This window comes from Astatotilapia calliptera, chromosome 15, assembly GCF_900246225.1.
Source record: "Astatotilapia calliptera chromosome 15, fAstCal1.2, whole genome shotgun sequence".
NCBI lineage: Eukaryota > Metazoa > Chordata > Actinopteri > Cichliformes > Cichlidae > Astatotilapia > Astatotilapia calliptera.
The window spans coordinates 29,629,919-29,649,138 of NC_039316.1; the positions used below are offsets into that span (position 1 = coordinate 29,629,919).

The 19,220-nt window shown below is 39.8% G+C and overlaps 2 protein-coding genes across 3 annotated transcripts; both read left to right on the plus strand.

The window, feature by feature from the left end:
- Window positions 1-1,897: 1,897 nt before the first annotated feature.
- On the plus strand, window positions 1,898-6,134 carry ndufaf4 (NADH:ubiquinone oxidoreductase complex assembly factor 4). Its single transcript, XM_026143539.1, has 3 exons — window positions 1,898-2,134; window positions 2,258-2,352; window positions 3,716-6,134. The coding sequence occupies exons 1-3, from the start codon at window positions 1,999-2,001 to the stop codon at window positions 4,016-4,018; spliced, it is 534 nt and encodes a 177-aa protein (XP_025999324.1). The 5' UTR covers window positions 1,898-1,998; the 3' UTR covers window positions 4,019-6,134.
- Window positions 6,135-6,840: 706 nt separating this feature from the next.
- Window positions 6,841-15,836, plus strand: gpr63 (G protein-coupled receptor 63). Of its 2 annotated transcripts, none has more exons than XM_026143195.1 (2): window positions 6,841-7,338; window positions 13,941-15,836. In XM_026143195.1, the coding sequence occupies exon 2, from the start codon at window positions 14,056-14,058 to the stop codon at window positions 15,286-15,288; it is 1,233 nt and encodes a 410-aa protein (XP_025998980.1). In that variant the 5' UTR covers window positions 6,841-7,338; window positions 13,941-14,055; the 3' UTR covers window positions 15,289-15,836. The 2 variants fall into 2 exon arrangements, with proteins under 2 accessions (XP_025998980.1, XP_025998982.1); XM_026143197.1 differs by having other exon boundaries at window positions 6,841-7,262.
- Window positions 15,837-19,220: the final 3,384 nt, after the last annotated feature.

Genomic DNA, 19,220 nt, shown 5'->3' on the forward strand with positions numbered 1-19,220 from the left:
CTGAAAATATACAGTTGCTATGAAAGGAGAAATTAACCACAAAGGCCAAAACTGATGTTTTCTATCAGGCTGTGAAATGTTTGTGTGTTTAAAAATGGGTGGTTGACTTTCTTTTTTGGACATTAGAGGAACTGCTGTTTTTTGGCACCTTGTTTGCGTTATTGTTCAGCTCCAGATGAACACATGTGGAATGACCCCGGCACCCCCTGAAATATGCCTGTTCTGCCTCATTCGTAGTCTCCACAATGCCATTCCATTGCACACATCATGAGCGCAGCTTGTCTCTAAACACTGTAGCAGAAAGTGGTGGAGGAGGAAATATTTGGAGTTGTCACATTATCTGCTGAGTCCACACGGACAACAATGATAAGCAGTCTTCAGCAGCTCTCATATTCCAGCTGCACTGTTTTGTTGTTGTTTTGGAATAAAACCTACCTCAAGACAGTAGCTGATGTAACTGAAACATCACTGGCTGGCCTTTTATTGACTTCCATCAGCTCCCAGTTTGGGAGCTGATTCCTCCACTCCTCACAAAAATACTGTGAGCTGTTTCTTTATGATTGAGTAGATAATTACCTCCAGATGTGTTCCCAGCATCTTGCCTTACATGAAGACCAGCTTCTGTTGACCTGTTTAAATGCTTATTTATTTCCTTTACTTCAATAACAAATAAAGCCTCCCTGTGCCAGGCCTGACGGGTCAGTTCAGTTCATGTTTGAAAAACATGTCTGATGAGCTTGAACCTCAAAAAGAGGCCAGCCATATAACCCCACTTAGAATGTGATAGAGTATTAAATGCTGCCCTCTGCTGGACATTTTAGGGTTATAACTGATCTATACAAAGTGATCAATGACACCATAAGCTCAGGCTGTCTGAAGCTTTTTTCTTACTAAATCTCCTAGATCCTTTCTTGGGTTTACTCTGCTGTGTATATAAAGATGGATAGTTTTGGGAATTAAATAGTGGAAAAGAAAAGTGTCTGGAAACAGAAGATTCTTTCATGGCCATATGGAAAGCCACCCTTGGATCTCGACCTCAATAAACACTGTCCTAGTGAGTTTATTGTTTTGAATTTTAATGAGTACAAAGTGAGATAAGTTTATCTTATTGGATAAAACAAAGTTTAGGACACCCCAACTGGTCGCAGCAGATGGCCGCTCCTCCCTGAGCCTGGTTCTGCCGGAGGTTTCTTCCTGTTAAAAGGGAGTTTTTCCTTCCCACTGTTGCCAAAGTGCTTGCTCATAGGGGGTCATATGATTGTTGGGTTTTTCTCTGTATCTATGAAGCGCCTTGAGGCGACTTATGTTGTGATTTGGCGCTATATAAATAAAATTGAATTGAATTGAATTGAATATGGCCTTGCATCTTCAGTAGGGCTCCTTGGAGACATAGTTGGCTTCTCACCCTAATTGTTAAGTATGTTTTGTAACAAACAAACATACACATACACTTACGCTGTGTCCTTTGTATTTAGATTTTCTCCTATTTATTTTTCTTTCTCTCTTCTTTCTTCTCTCTGTCACTCTCCTTTCTTCTGTTTTACACTGACTGTTAAACAGCACAAATGGTAATGTGAACAATTCTTTTTTTTAAATAATACAATAACTCTTAAAAGGAGCCTATAAAGAGTTTATCACGTGGCAAAGCAAGTGTGTTTGACACAACAGTGCATTCAGATCACGATTCTTCTTGTTAAAACTGGCAGTCAGGTTTTTACAACAAAACAAAAAGATATGTTTTATTAAAAACACTCAATTAAATTATGAGACTAATTATTTATTTCTTAATTTATTGAGTTAACTAAGACCTGTATCCAGCATCCTCACGTTTGGCAATTGAAAAAAAGACACGGGGAACAATAAACTCATCCAACCACACGGTGTCGCTGCTGCTTCCTCTGCGCTTTTCACATTTCCGCCTGTAAAAAGAACCTTCTCGCTCGCCGTCGGCAGTTTGAATCAACTTTATTCATAGCGGGCTTTGACAATTTGTTAAACATGGGTGCACGGGTTACGCGTGTGTTCAGGAATTACAACTTGGAAAACCGAGTGCACCGAGAACTTTCCAAGGACAAGCCGCGAGCGGCGCCCCGGCACTCGGTTAAGCTTCCACCGACAGCCTCCAGCCCGCAGGGTAAGTGAGTGAGTGCTAGCTGGCTTGTGTAACAGTTAACCCGGGGTCATGGTAGGCTCACCGTTCATCCGTGTGTCCTCAGAAAGCTCGGGGACGATTCTCACGTCGGTTTGTGTTTTTCAGAAGTGGATTCGTTGAACCAGAATAACGCGCCGCTGCTGGACCACCTCAGGTCCGTGTACGTGGAGTCCAGAGATCCAGCACCGGCTGCAGCAGAGGTCAGACTGACACTGCCTGAGTGTTTGAATGCTGTTACATCAGCTCTGCTCAATCATTCATTGTTTGTCAGTGTTTTTGCTCTCAGTTTGGGTCATTCAGACGTTTACAGGTCGAATCTTTGCAAAGTTGAGACATTCATGTATTCTATGTTATGAAGAATAAAGAAAGACATTATTGATTAACACTGGCTGTTAAAAGGGAACTATCATTATCATCGCCAGCTACATATGTTTCATGCTTGGACTCTGCTTTGCATGAACACAGTTCAAAAATAGTCTTTGCTCTGTTCAGCTGCTGTCTGGAAACAAGCTGCCTAATCTCCTGCTGCTCCCTTTAAGACTGTTTTCTTCTAATTGGCTGGTCCTCGTAAACAATAGGTCGAGCTTTTGTGCTCACAAGTAAAAAAAAAATAATTTTTTTAAATTGTTTTAGAATTATCCATCAAAGTCTTTGTAATCAGGTGACAGAAATTTAAAAACCTAATCAACACTCATCAAACAAACCATGTTGATGGTAGTGAGCCACCAGTGATAAATCACCTGCAGCTCCCATGATTCTAGGCTTGGCTGTGTTGTAATGAATCAGTTTTATTCTCAGTTTTTAATTTTTAATTTGAAAAAGAAGAGTTGAATCCTCTGTAGCTCTGCCAGACCAATTTATACCACCATGGCTGTCCATAGCTGGATGATGGCAGGAGGACAGCTGTGACTGTGCTTCTATTTCTTAATCAGAATAGTCAAATATTCATGTGCATCCACATTACTTGAATTTGACCTTTTATCTGTTCATAGCTGTTCATATCTCATCCATATGTGGTCCAGAGGACAAGACATTTCAAAGGGAACAACTGAATATGTAGATTCATGTTAGGCATGCACTAATCCAGTTTTGTCCAGTTATGTTAAAGTTCCAATAAGAGTGTTAAAATAATAAGCTTAATATTGCTGACGCTGAGACTGGAAGTCATTTTTTTCATATTTAAGATAGCATCAGAGAGTACATATTCTTTCCTGACTCTGTAAAATAAAATCTAACTAATGCATGCATCTAAGAGTATAAATGATGGACTCAGTATCTGTTAGATTAATAATTAAAAAAATCTGTTAGCATTATTTGTTACATTTATGATTGCAAATGTAATTAGGTTACCTTTATGCCACAAATTATCATAAAGGTAAGGTGGACGTCCTTGCTGTGTTGCGATAGGGGACTTTTTGAACTTGTGAATGACAGATTGGCTAATTTCCTAACTTCAAACCTGACTTTCCTGTGTGGGATTTGCATGTGCACTGGCCAAAAGTTTTTAAATGTTGATTTTTGTTATTCATAATAGTTATTCTTCACTGCTTGTTCTTCCCTCAGGTATCGAAGGACGTGACGGCGGGGAGAGAACAGCGACGACTTCTTAAGTTCAGTGTCCCAGCATCTCCGTTGGGCCTGGTGGAGCTCACAGATGTTCCCATTGGTAAACTGACCATTGCCGAAGCTCTGAAGGCTGTGGGCAGCCACCAGCATCAGCCTCAGACGTGGAGTCCCGAAAAGATCGCACAAGAGTATTCTCTGGACTTGAAAGAAACAAAAGCTCTTTTAGATTTCTTTGTCCCCTTCAAGGTTGAGATCATACCACCCAAGACTAAAAAGACCAAGCAGATAAAGGCTTCGTAGGACTAGAGTCTCTGACATCTCTGTGGAAAATGACAGCGTATTTAATTTATTTATGCTTTTCAGTGTTTGTCACTGCAAGAATGAGCTGATTGAAAGCTTGGACATTACATATTGCTGACATGGAGATGAGATCATAGGAAATTTCATGGGACATACTGCGAGATACAAAACACCCCTACAATAAACATGAGAATAATTGTAGATATTTAATCTTCTTTGCAATCCTATTGGTTAGTTATCTGATGAAAATAAAACAATCTAAAACTGGGTGATGTCATTATGCAGGTGGATACATCAAAAGGAGTCATTCAGCTCATTCAGTTTGGAAAGTATATTTACTAGATTTTCTTCATAGAGTGACATTCAGATGGACAGGCTCATATTTGAGTTATATGAGAGTCAGGATGTGATTAGCCTAGTTTAGCATAAAGACAGTAAGCAAATGGAAAAGGCTAGCACAGTTAGCGCTGGGATTCCCATAACTTGCATAACTATAAGTCCCCTGGGCATCTCAGTCAGGAAACCTGATCCAAAGATACAATTAGCAGGAGGAACTTCTCTAATTAGCATCTCTTCCTGTGACCTGGGGGGTGCACCAAAAGCCCAGCTTGACGTAACCAAGCTTGCCTGACAAAAGCCTTGGCAAAACCAAGAACTTCAGGGATAAATGCTGTTTTGTGTGTGGTTATCAGCTTTCTTTGTTAATCCAGTTTTATGTTTTGTTTTTTTTGTCCTTGTGTCATCATCAGTCAGTATTGAAGTTCATGTGATTACAGTTTTACAGTTACCTGCTTCTGGTGCACAGCTGAACTTGTTAAGGTATATAGAACTCCTCTCCTGGGTAGAAAACACATGTCACTTTTATAGAAAATTAGTAATTCTGTGACATTTTTAACATCAATACTGAGCGTCATTGAAAACAGACGTTAGCCTTAACAGACCTCGTTAACAAAACTGGGTGTAGCCAACTGTGATGTTGCCAGTTGATAGTAAAGTCATGTTTTGAACCCTTGAATATTTTAGCAAACACCATCTTGATGTTGTCAAATACATATTGAGTGAGGGGTGGATTTGTATGTGAGTCAAACATGAACTAAAGTCTGATGTTCTTAGTAAAAAAGTAACCATAATTTATGAGGAAATAGGTCAAGGGAGCTAAAAAGTCTTTTTTCTCATATTTTGCTAATCAGATACAGAATTTATTTTTGACTTCAGCTTCCATCTTTTATATATAGTCTGTGGAGGCATTGAACTAAATCGCATATCTAAACGCAGGTCAGTAGTAGATGAAAATACAAAAGATCATAGGTCAGGTTTTATTTTTCAACAATGCAGATCACATGATAAAACGGTGCAAATTTAGTGTTATTATTGTTTTAAGCTAATGGCTAACTCCACCTCTATACCTCTGCATACAATTCACTATCTGTGGTAATAAATACATATTTCTATTTTAGACCACTTTAAGATTCTACTGTTTAACTTTTGACTTGAGTTCACATAAGGAGTCAAATGTAGCTCTAGTTTGTCCTGTTTCAGAGTTATTATCCAATAATGAAAGCTATAACCTTGGAATGAAAGTGCAGTTCCTCTAATACTGTCACTTGTAGTAGTTAAAGACCTGTTTGCTGATACTGTGCTTGTATACAGGCTTGTATGATGAGAGTAATTCCACTGTACAAACCACACACAAAAGACAACAAACAGCAGCAGTCTGTTTCTAACTTGCTGAAATGTTCTTTTAAAGATGTCAGACAGTGTCGTGTCTAAAACGTAGCTGTTTATTACTACATATGAACTCACTGACATTTGTTCTGTTGACTTTTTTTTTGACTCCATCCACCCCATCCACCACTGTCACAGATCTGGATTACTCAGCATTCCAGGTAAGACAGTGATGCTCGGAAATGTTGTTTTGCTGACAAAGGAGATGAGTGTTGTCTAACACGTGGGTCCAAAGTTCCATGGATGGGGCTGTTTTTAATGCATTTTAATGTAGAATTCATGGAGCCACATCATGGAGTATATTTATGAGTGAAAACAATCCTGTGCCATTTATACCATCTGCTGCATATACGCACAATTTTTCAAATAAAAGGAAAATAAAATCTTCAAATAATTGAATTTCTTGTACCGTCCAGCCACACTGCACAATATCCTGAAAACACAGTGATTACTTTAGAGCTAATGTACTGTCTTTGTTATCTTTACCACCCACTGCATGCATCCGCACATGCCCCAAAAAGCACTTCCGCTAAAACAGGCCACGCCCCACTTGCACAGTCTATCTTTTAGGAATATCCACTTTTGCCCATGACATTCTGTGTATGTCAGTTATCAAGGAACGCAAACCTTACCGGAAACTGTGTAGCCTTATCTTCAAAATAATGCAGATAATTGATTTATAAATCAAAAATGCAGAAACAACAATTTAGCCATACGCCATGAAATTTATTTTTGAGTTAAAGCTTAGCTATTTATTTTTCAACACAATCTTTAAAAAAAACCCTATTCATACACATTTAATTTTTTTAAAGATATGTGACAAAATTTGCAATTACAAATAAAGTGGGACTTTTACAAGAAAAACTTGTTTTTGAAAAATCCTCATCAGATGATTTTCAGCGCGAGGCAGCAAACTGTTTATACCATGCGGAAGGTTGAGGTGGGACAACTGCAACAGCATTTAAGAGCTTTTTGTACTGTTTATAACATAAACCACATGAAAACAACCAAAATCAACTTTACATCCACTCAAAAACACTATTTAAAAAAACACAACTAGTTCTTTATTTTGAAAGGCAATATAGGAAGTAGTGGGTGTCTGCGCCTTCCCGCAGGCAGCAGCCAGTGAGAGTAGTTTAGAACCGTATGAGGAAAATCTGGGCTCCGTACAGTAGACGCTCACATACAGTGACACTGGTACATTTGTCAGTGGAGGATGGGCCGTTCACACCTCACATATGGACGAAGGAAAACAAAGATTCGAGCAGGAAACCTTCCGTTTTCCCGCCGCGGATAAGCAGCTGTTGCTGGAAACAAAGCCGTTCTGACCAAACACAGATTTCACTTTTTTTTTCTTCTGAGGCTTCATTTGTGGAGGTGGTGGCATCACCGGCCGTCGCGCTGTTGCCAATATATATATATATATAAAAAAAAAAAAAAAGCTAAAACAGGGTTTTTCTCGGGCACATCAGCAGTTATGTGTCTTTCTCTACACCGACGACCATGAAGATTTTTGGAGGTGAGATGCTCCATTTTCCGGACTGAGCTTCTGTACTTGAGCTGCTCCTGAGCTCTAGCATGGGAGAATGAAGCAGGTAATAATATTAGCGAGTATACTTTAAATCCGACCAGCGGCGGTGTAATAATGACATTCATGTTTTGTGTTAAAACATGAATTAGGCCGTTTGTTCAGAACACCCACTGTTCTCGTCGCTTACAGTAATGTGAAGTGTCTGTTTATTTTCTCGGTCTCTGAGCTTGAGTGGATGGCTCCAAATCACCGAATCCTGTCGAAACAAGCGGTTTCATGCTCTGTGAAACAGCGTTCGGCGAGCTGCTTCGGCCTGGCGTAAATAGCTGTGAGTTGGGGTGGATGAAGGGAAGGCCTGGTCTGTACTAGGCACTAATATTCCATTAAGGTCGTTGTTCATCTGTCTTTGAGGGGTATCTACCGGTGCCAAGTACCAATCCAGTACCAGTGTTCAATAAGCTCCAGTCAGTGCGTGGAAGAGACTGGAAGCCATCCAGGGAACATCAGCCTTCACTGAAACATTCTTTTTCTGAGTTTATAAAATAAATGTAGCAAGTAAATGCATACAGCAATCTAATTTTACAGTTTTTTTTTAATTAATACATTTTATTTTACAAAAGGCTAACAGTGAAACAAATTAAAGTAGGTATTCAGTAGGGGTGGTGGAAAAAATCGATACTGTGTAGTATCGTGATATTTTGTTTGCTAATAATGTATCGATACAGGGACAGCAGAAATCGATATTTTGTTACAAAAAACGTTTTTGTGGACTGGAACTCTGACTTCAGAGCATGTTGATCAGCTCCTTTTTCTGAGCAAGAATCCTGACATTCCTTCACTGTCCAAATGTGTTTAACTTTTTTTTTTGGTAGCAATAAACATGACAGTTTACGTATTTTAATTTAAGACATGTTTTATTTTAATTAAGTTTAAAACTTTTTTATTTAATGTAAAATTATATTTTGTTTTAATTTACTTTCAAATTCTTCAGTTGCTGAATGGGCTGCATAGTTTTCATAAATTGCATAGTTCAGAATAGCTATAATTGTACCAGATGGTTGCATTCAGTTAAGTTGGACTAGACTGTAATACAAACCGTTCAGTTTGTCAACAATAAAACTGATTGAAATGAGAGAAAGACTGAGTGTGAGACTTTGATATTAGATAAAATGAATATTGATAAAGTTTACCTTTATGTACAGAATCTGAATATCGCAAAATATTTTTAAAAAATCGCAATAATATCGTATCGTGCGTTAAGTATTGTGATAATATCGTATCGTGGGATGTATCGTGATTCCCACCTCTAATATTCAGTGTAATTTCAGCTTGGTGTGAGGGTTGTATGGTTAAGCATAAAGTGGTTGAACCAGTTAGTAAAGTTGGAGCAACCCTCACCAACCCTGACTTGATAATCTGGCTGTAATGCACGAAAAAGCAGTAAAACTGTTAAACTTGCTGCAACATCTGACTTGTGAGGCAAATATAACGCAACAGTATACTGCTGTCATTTACAGTTGCACTTCTTCCACTCAGTCTGACAGTGAAATTATACTTTGTTAAAACTAGGTTATAGGTACAGCGTAGCCACAAACCCTTCTGAACCCCTTTGCTGTAACTGATGCTGTAGCCTAACATGCACTGCCCCCAAAATGTAACTACATGATGGATGATGCGGTCTGCAGCGGTTGTGATAGGCTGTTCAGTGGTGTTCATTTCTTCCATGTCTATATTTTGCTACGTTTTCTGCGGCTGCTATTTTTCAAAATGTCTGGAAGAGAAAGGATTAACTCAATCAGTTGACAAGAGGCAGGTAAAACCTATTATTGTTAGGCCAGTATTATGGTCTCCAGTTATGGCAGATGGCCACCCCGGTTCTGCTGGAAGTTTCTTCCTGTTAAAAGGGAGTTTTTCCTTCCCACTGTCGCCAAAGTGCTTGCATCTTGAGGCTATTGTTGTTGTGATTTGGCGCTGTATAAATAAAATAAAATTGAATTGAATTGAATATTACTGACTTCAGTTGTGGTCAGAAGTTTACATTCACTCATCATGTATTTTTGGGGGGATTTCATGTAATCCTCACAGGTTAAAAAGTATACATACAGTGTCAAACATAATCTTTTAATAGATGGTGCAGTATGTTTTAACTTGACACGGTCTGTTGTTGATTAGCGATCATGATTGACTACTCTTTCGTAATTTCTCTGTGACAGCATTCATTGCAGTGACCCACACTCAGAATAATGGGAAAATCAAGTAAACTTAGTGAAGTTCTAAGGAGAATTGTGAATTTATACAAGTTAATAATTCTTAATAGGAACATCATCCCATGTACACATCAAAACTGGTGTTGGAATTGATAAAACCTTTGGAATAGCTTTCCTAACAATCCAACCCCAGACCTGTTAAAAATCTGTGGAATAGTTTTAAAAACCCCATGCCAATCAATTAAATTTAACGCTTAATATTCTGCCAAGAAAAGTGGTCAAATATCCATCCAGAATTATGTCAGACTTTTCTTTATGGCTACCAGAAGTGTCCAGTCAATTTGTAACATCCAAAGGGACATTCAACCAAATCTTATATCGTATATTTATACTTTTAGCGCTGTGTGGATGAAAGAAAATCCAAAACAAATGTGAATTTTCTTTTTGTTTTCTTTAATAAGTCATTAAAGATGTATGCACAATGATTCCACCCTGGGAAAAGAACAGCTCAATAAAATAAGTGGATGCTAACGTCTAACTGAAACTGTATTGGCATAGGATTCATTTGACTTCTTGACCCCCAGCTTGCAGTAGGGCTGCTGAGTGTAAAGCGAATTGGCACCTCCAAATCTGAGATCATAGACCCACAAACTCTGTGTAGTGACAACAAGATTGAGGTTGTGGATAATCTTTCTTCACCCTTAAAGATAAGGTGAGGAGCGCGATTATTTGGAAAGAGCTTGAAGTAGAGCTGTTACTCTTCATCTACATCAAAAGGAGCCTGTTGATGTGGTTTGAACATTTGACAAGGATACCTCCCAGACACCACCTATATAGGGTGTTTCATGTCCCACCAGTAGGACTACCTGGTGAAGATCCAAGACACACTAGAGAGATTATATCTCTTGGCTGGCTTGGGAATGCGTTAAAGTCTCCCAGAATAAACTGAATGGAAGAAGCAGCTGGGTAGATGTAAATCTGGGCATCTTTGCTTAGACTTGAATCTGGATGGATGAACGAAACTCATCTTTTTTTATATCAGATAAATGAACATTTTAAAAAGTAAAGAAGAGATTGGAACAACCTTCAACACCATTCAGCCTTGTTGCTGGTGTTCCAAATGCATTTTTTTAAGAAAACCAGAAACAATAAACGGCTGCTCTAGGTATAGTCAGGCAGTGCATAAATGTGTAATTAAAATAACTACACATAGTAAATCATAGGGAAATGGGTTTTTTCACCGATATATCAGAACATCCCATTTTTTAGATCGCCAGAAATCGGTATTAGCATTGCTAACTAATGCTAAATAAACACGAGCAAAACCAACCAAATCTTTATTCTTCCAGAACATTTGAATGCAGACAATAAGGACACTCGGATAAGATAAGATAAGATAAAACTTTATTAATCCCTCAGGTGGGTTCCTCTGGGAAATTCGGTTTCCAAAAGCACAGCACCGACAGAAGTTAGAGTTACAGAATATTATATACACACACACACACACACACACACACACACACACACACACACACACACAAATAAATAAATACAGAGACATATATAAATAAAATATACGAAGGGGATAAATAGAATAAATAGGAATAAAAATACAAGTGAATTGCACATTTCAAGTATTGAGGTCTATTGCACCATTGACTATTGACAACATTGATATCTTGTGAATCACAACATCTCTGCTAGATCCTCGGAAAACTAATGTACTAAATGGATCTGTGGTAACATTCCTTCCACTTGTGCTTTCACTACTGTGCAAGAGCTCTTTAAGTTAGAGTCCCTGCTCTCCACAGTCTGTAGTTTTTATTTTAAAAGTAATATCTCATACGACTACTTTAAAGTGCTCCCTGTAACCGTTTCACACCGTTGTGTACAATCTGCTGCAAAGTCTATGCTTAGTTACAAATAAGCAAAGGTAGATGGTATGGGAAATTAAAGCCATGAGTCATTTGTATCAAGGCATGATATCACTGGGAAAAAATCAGTGTGAAATGTTCAAAGGTACCTAAAAACAAGGTTATACACGAGAGCCCTGGGTCGCAGGTTTCTGTCTACCCTCCTCTCTGTAGCTGCTTCATTTCAAGGACATCGGAGCAACATTTATAAGACTGCAGAGATTACCAACTGTTAGAGTACAGGCAGGAGGGAAGCATGACACAGGGAAGGGCAGGAGCTAACTGGCAAGCAGCAACTGAACTTTGAAATAATAGCAAGGGATTGTCCTCTACTTAATCCAGCACACGTTGCATTATCTCTAGATTTGAATTTTTAAGTAACTCTTCAAACATACACGGGTGGGTGATCGTATAACTCAGCAGCCTGTCCAAATAATGCTATGTGAGGGGAAACACTGGTATTTCTCTCACAGACACACCAGTGTTTAACAGTATATTTGAAATAAACACGGTATTTGAACTAGCTATTATTGCGTTAAAACTGGCACCTCCCAGTAACATCACGAGCACCATCGTGAGCTCACTGGGCAGCTTCCCAACAAATCTTTTTCCCTCTGAGCGATTCAAGGTTACAAGATGTGTGAAAAGCTGTAAGCATATTCTCATTACATAATTGCAGGGCCTCTGCAGTTATTTAAACATTTCCCTGTCGTTCAGAACACCAAGTACCTGATCATTCATTTCCTATGCAGGATCACTTGACTGCTGGGAGACTGGAGTGGCTCTTTTAACATTGTAGGTCATTGCACCCAAAAGCAGCGAACACTACCCTACCTGTTGAGGCCGACATGCTGCAGGCTACCTCACTGAATGCAGAGTTAATGAAGTGGGAACTGGGCCAAGAAGACTAAACCGGCTGCTCCTTGCTCTCCTTGTGGAAATTGTGGTAGACAATAAGCTTGTCATCAGCATATGAACAAAGCAAACTCTGCCCGATTTCACTGCCGTTTATTTTTGCATTGTAGGTTTTTGTCCCCTCCGGTGTGCTGAAGAGATGGCGCTATCTGTCAAATGGCTGCATATCCTAGTATCACAGCAGCACAGCTAAAGTACAGATCCCTCTAACAGGCTTAAATGCAGTGTTGTCACAGTAATTGCTCATAATTACACTGGTTTGATATTTATTTATTTTTTTACACCCACACAGGACTAAAATACTAAAAAGCTTAATTTGTGTGGAAAGTTATCCTATTAACAAATGGACTCTCTGGTGCTGCCCATTTATTATATCTGAAATTTGCTGCCTATTGTAATAATACCAGCTGGCCTGCCTGCAATGCCTCCAGTGTTTATACTAGTGATAAGGGTTTTTATTGCAGTATTTGCCTTGTGTCCGGTTGAGCACTAGCTTTCTGTCACTCTCAGGGGTAAAAAAAAAAATTCGAATAGGATTTCTTATCACAGCTTAGCCAAACACACCAGACAATGTGTTTCTGTTTGGAGACAGATTTGTCTTTCTGTATTCCACTTTTAAATGTGGCTTAATTCTGTATACTGAAAAATAAACTTTATGCTATTTATTTCAAAGATGTAATTAGTTTAATAGGTATATGGTTGGGGGCAAGATACAATCAGACACACTTAACAAAATGATGAAAAAGAAAACAGTTGCTCATTGAATTTTATTTTTGTCTAGTAAACTTTGACATTTTAGTTTCAGTTTTGTAAAAAGGTCTTTGTGAGAAATTCATCCTCTGTTTTGTAAAGATTTCCGTCATGGTGTTGGTCTGTTGTTCTAAAACAGTAAGGCTCTGTGTTTTTGATTGCTTAAAAAAACTGAAATGAGTCATATTTTATTCAGGCACCAATCTTTTGGCAGAAACATCCTATTTTATTACCCCAATTTACAGTATCATGAAATCTTTCGGGACTCTGTGTTCTTGGAGCTTTGTTCAAATTTTTCATATTATTTCAAAATACTTTTGGATTTTTCAGCTTGTTCAAACTATGTGGGAGCACTTGCCATTAATTTTTTACAGCCAAATTTTGTCCACTTCCTTAAACTTGTAAAAGTGTGTAACTCATACACACTTATACCCACGAGTCCTGCTCAACTTTTTAATTATTTGTTGCTGGAAATCAATGCATTTGTCCACCCCACGCCTCAGTTGATTGTAGTTTTCCAGTCGTGAAGGATCATTATCGTACCAAACATGGCAACCTTGTTTCTGTTTCAGCGTCCTTTCTGACACATCATACATTGACGGAAGTGTTGTTAAGTGTGTTTTTAAATAGAAAATGAATAGGCGTCTCGTGCTAAGACAGAATAGTTATATCCTGTAGCTGTATGGTGTAATATGCAAATAGGAAAATTGGTGTTCTCTAAACCATTGACCCTCTGCATCGGTCAAGTTGTGTTTAGTCTGGTAGTGACAACTCAAATTGTTATCCTTAAACACGGAAATCTGCTCTACACAAACTGATTGTAAGGTAGACCCTACAATAATACATAATGGAATTCTAACATATTTTTATTTTTGTCTTAGGGTCTTGCTACCATGAAGATGGTGCTGTGTGGCCTTGGGGAGATGATATCCGCATGTCTGCCATCAGATTTTATGTGAACTCTCCTGCAATGATGCCTGCTCACCCTGGAGAAGCATGGTTCTCTCCACTACTGTTCCCCTCCTGGATACAGGGGACATTAACAGCCGTTTCTGCTGCGTCGTTACGAGGTTGCTGAACCTTTCTGAGAGGCTACCAATGGAAGACCTCTCTGTGGCAAACATTTCCCTGGGCTCCGGGTCTCCCTCGGAGCCGGTCACCCCAACAGCAAATGCTCTGGAAATCCAGCAAGGCATTGGCCTACCTCTGCAGATCTTCTTCTGCTTTGTCATGGCAGCCATCCTTTTAGTGGCGCTGTCAGGAAACATAGTGGTGTGCCTGATGGTGTACCAGAGATCTGCCATGCGTTCAGCCATCAACATTCTGCTGGCTAGTCTGGCATTTGCGGACATGATGCTGGCCATCTTGAACATGCCCTTTGCTCTGGTTACTGTGGTGACCACCAACTGGATTTTTGGAGATGTTTTCTGTCGCGTTTCCGCCATGCTCTTTTGGTTTTTTGTTATGGAAGGAGCAGCTGTACTGCTTATAATAAGCATTGATCGTTTTCTTATTATTGTCCAGAAGCAAGATAAGCTGAGCCCACAGAGAGCCAAGCTGCTCATAGTGGTCACATGGGGACTCTCGTTCATTTTCACTTTCCCTCTAGCTGTTGGCTCACCTCCCTTACAGATCCCACCCAGAGCTCCTCAGTGTATATTTGGCTACAGCAGTGATCCTGGTTACCACGCCTATGTGTTGATATTAACACTAGTTTTTTTCTTCTTGCCTTTCACAGTCATGCTATACACATTCATGGGCATCCTCAACACCATCCGCCACAATGCCATTCGCATCCGTAGCCACACAGACAGCGTCTGTCTGAGCCAGGCCAGCAAACTGGGCCTCCTCAGCCTTCAGAAGCCCTTCAAGATGAACATAGACATGAGCTTCAAGACCCGTGCCTTCACCACCATCCTCATCCTCTTCTCCGTGTTTACAGCGTGCTGGGCACCCTTCACTGCCTTCAGCTTGGTAACTACCTTCAGTGACAGGTTCTACCGCAAAGACAGCTTTTTTCAAATCAGCACATGGGTCTTGTGGTTGTGCTACCTCAAGTCAGCCCTCAACCCTCTTATTTACTACTGGCGGATCAAGAAGTTCCGCGACGCCTGCCTCGATCTGATGCCCAAATATTTCAAGTTTCTTCCTCAGCTGCCAGGCAACACAAAGAGGCGCATACAGCCGAGCGCTGTGTATATATGTGGAGAGCATCGCTCTGTGGTATAAGGCATAACTCCTCTCTGAAACACTGTTAAAATGCATCTTATCTCACTAGGGTTTTCTCATGGTTTACTTCTCTTAGCAGGCTATAAGACTGAGGTTAGCACTGCATTAAAAATATAAGGGGGCTGAGGTGGAATGGGTTATTGCTACAGTAGCCAGACTGAAGATCCAATCCGGGAGGTACACGGTGAGTCCAACATGCCAGAGATTTAAAGGTTGTCAGGTGAGAAATCGCAAAATTTCCAATATAAGACCTGACTGTCAGTACTGAAACTGTACTTTATAAGTTTTATTTTTAAAACATCATATGTGAATGTGAGGATTCTTCATCAACAAAGATTTGGTTGAGCTTTAGTTTCCACAAGAAGTAGCAACAGTCAGTCATGAACAGACAGAATGGCATTTGCATTTAGTGGTTAGAAGTTACGCATGTTGGGCAGGAAATTCAGAGTGAGGTGATCCTTTTGAAAGGCAAAAAGGTCATTTGTGCACCATGGCTTAAGTCAGGGGTGTCCAACTCGGCTGGTGTCCTGCAGGTTTTAGATGTGTCCTTGATCCAACACAGTAGATTTAAATGGCTAAATTACCTCCTCAGCATGTCTTGAAGATATCCAGAGGCCTGGCTGGTAATAAACTAATCATTTGATTCGGGTGTGTTGGCCCAGGCTGATATCTAAAACCTGCAGGACACCTGCCCTCAAGGCCTGGAGTTGGATGCCCGTGGCTTAAGTAAACATAAATAGCCATTCAGGATGACCTCTTGTGGCAACAGTTAGTAGACATACCTTTAGAATCATTGCTGGCTTCACAGCAGCTTGCTTTGTGCATATGCATACACTTAAGGATTGTTGTGGTAGTTTTTCTGGTTAATGTAGTCTAGTATTAAACACAATGCTACTTAATGGGCTTCTTTGTCATTCCTAAGACTCAAACCACTTAAAAACAAAAAACAAGAAAAAGAGACTTGATGTAAGGATCAAATCAAAGATTGACCAACAGTGAGCCCACAATTCATTCCATCTGTTTGCTTTTACATTAGAAAAGAAAGAAATTTCATCTAAAAGCAAATAATAAATACCTGGGGGGCTTTTAACTAAACTGGGTAGAGTTCAGGGATTATTGGGTGATCTAAGCTCAGGACCTGTCATTTGACGTGCTGTCTATATGATGGCGACCGTAGAACAGGAGGTTGGGAAGTGCATCTGTAACCGGAAGGTCGCCGGTTCGATCCCCGGGCTCTCTGTCCTGGTCGTTGTGTCCTTGGGCAAGACACTTCACCTGCCACCTACTGGTATTGGCCAGAGGGGCCGATGGCGCAATATGGCAGCCTCGCTTCTGTCAGTCTGCCCCAGGGCAGCTGTGGCTACAACTGTAGCCACTGTAAAATTGTTTTATTTGTTTGCACTTTAGGATACGCTCAAAATATTTGATGACAAATTTGTGGTCCAAAGATTAAAAATTTTACAAGACTCAGTAGATTCAATATCAGCTTCTGATACTTGATAGTTCAAGTATCAGTAGTAGTAGTTGGTGGAATATAACAGGCTCGACTGAGACCCTGTACCCAACAACCCAGAACAAACATTTTAAATAAGCACGATTCTGTTGCTGATAGTCAAGAATGACCTACCGGTGTGCGTGCAGTCTACCTGCTCAGTCTGTCCAGTGTGTTGGGATATGATGTTCTATTGTTGGCAAATGTTGGGTTGGATCAACTGGATGTGTTTGCAGTATCAGCCTCAAACCCCCACAGTGGTTCAATGCAGTGTTAATGTCAGTCTGACTTTAAATGGTCAGGGAGTGTATGAAGGTTCTCAGAAAGTTGTGAGGCTTCCAACAGGTCGATGGCAACTGGACTACCATACCAAACCCTACAATTTGACCTATACAACAGGTAATGGGAATCTTTAGGTTCTGTGTTCATCTTTATATACAATATATATATCTTTATATTCAAATCTATATCTGCTGTATCTGCCAAATTTGAATCTTGAGCACATCTTTTGAAACACACTGGAAGTCCATTTGGCATTTGAGCCTGTAGAGCAGGGGTGTCAAACTTCAGTCCTCGAGGGCCAGTATCTTGCTTGTTTTTGAGGTATCCCTGCCCTACCTGCTGCTGATTACCTGGATCAGGTGTGCTTTGCCAATAAGAAGCTACGCACGATCTGATATCCTCGTGTTGGTGTTGTTCCCACATCATCATAATAAAAGTTGTTCCAGGTTCAACATTGCAAGTGACCAATCACATTGGTGTGATGTCATACTTTTGCAACTTTGGAAAAAAACGCCTTAAAAAAATCTACTTAACTTGCGAGAAACCGCCTCTGTCCGCCAATCCAGCAATTTGAATTTGTTGCATTTCAGGATACTGTTCTTTAATAAACGGTAAGCACTATACATATTGTCCTTGCAACATTCGAATTTCATAAATGAATGAATGGCTTGGCTTGCAAAAGTATGACGTCACAACAATGTGATTGCTCACTTGCAATGTTGAACCTGGAACAACATTTATTATGTTGATGTGGGAACAACACCGACACGATATCAGATCATCCAAGAAGGCACAAGGGCAGGTTAGTTGGAAAACAAACAGGACAGCAGCCCTCAAGGCCTGGAGTTCCGACACCTGTGCTGTGAGTCTCGACCATTCAGGAAATAACAAGTGAAATGCAAAAAGTTTTGTTTTGTCAAAAATAATAAGATAAGAGACCAAAAAAAGGTACATTTGTTTTTGACAAGTGGCTGCACATTACAGGTGAAGACACTGATCTCCACCTGCAGCAGCTTCAGAGTCTAAGCTAGTTCTAGGTCAGCTCAGGCAGTTTACAGCTGGGATTTCACCTCACTTTTTAGTGCCAAAGTTCTCTGTTTTTTTTGTTTTTTTTGTCTTTTTTTGTGCTTAAAATCAGCCTACATTTGGCAAAAATATCACCTGAAATCAAGAAGTAATATCATATAAACCTCGCCGTACTTCAGAGACCAGCTCATCCAAAACTGCAGCATTAGATAAACCTGCTCAAAAGCCATCACTGCTGCATTTACTGAGCCCACAATCACCCATTCCTCCAAAGGTGAGACAGTGTCATTCAGGTTTTTTTAAATTAATTAATTTTTCTTTTAAAGACATTATCTTAAGTGAAGAAGTTGTCTGAAGGAAACCATAAAAATACACGAAAAGGCTTTATAACTCCTGAAATGCACTGATTGGCACATGTTGTGCAAGAGAAAAGATTTTTTGTTGTTGTTTCTTTTGTGTTATTTTGAGAAGATAATCTGGGCTTGGCCTGACCTTACATGTTTTGTTGCCACTGGAGTTGCAGGTAGAAGACAGTGTGTTTAGCTGTATAGAATTTGTTTTACCAGGCATGTACATTAACAGCTAAGTGGAATCTGTGTGTGGTCAGAAAATGGCCATGACACATTTGAACGTGTGTATTTGTATTTAAATGTCTTGATTGTGCCTAATAATTAGTCCATTTGCCAGTCAGAATGCTGCTATATCTGGTGAAAATGTGCAATTTCAGTGTACTGTACTGTTGAATGTAATAAAGAAATAGACATTTCTTACCTTGGTAAACTGTCTTAAGTGGAGTTTTAATTTAAAGCGTAGTTTTGGACCCATGATGGTAGAGTGGCAGGATGTAGCCAACAAGCTTCTTTGCCACAGAGGTGAGAAACCAGGGACCCAACATATAAGACTGCAGTCCCTCTAATTGCCACTTGAGGCTAGCTTGCATGTTAAAATGTCTTCCACCTCTCACCCCCACCGGTCGCCGCAGATGGCTGCCCCTCCATTAGCCTGGTTCTGCTGCAGGTTTCTTTCTGCTTAAAGGGAGTTTTTCCTTCCCACTGTCGCCAAAGTGCTCATAGGGGGTCACATGATTGTTGGGTTTTTCTCTGTATGTGTTATTGTAGGGTCTACCTTACAA

Excerpts from the sequence above, each read along its gene's own strand:
- ndufaf4 (XM_026143539.1), top strand. The coding sequence starts at position 1,999 with ATGGGTGCACGGGTTACGCGTGTGTTCAGGAATTACAACTTGGAAAAC. Across the intron at positions 2,135-2,257 it reads GACAGCCTCCAGCCCGCAGG|AAGTGGATTCGTTGAACCAG; the intron begins GTAAGTGAGTGA and ends TGTGTTTTTCAG. Across the intron at positions 2,353-3,715 it reads CAGCACCGGCTGCAGCAGAG|GTATCGAAGGACGTGACGGC; the intron begins GTCAGACTGACA and ends TTCTTCCCTCAG.
- gpr63 (XM_026143195.1), top strand. The coding sequence starts at position 14,056 with ATGGTTCTCTCCACTACTGTTCCCCTCCTGGATACAGGGGACATTAAC.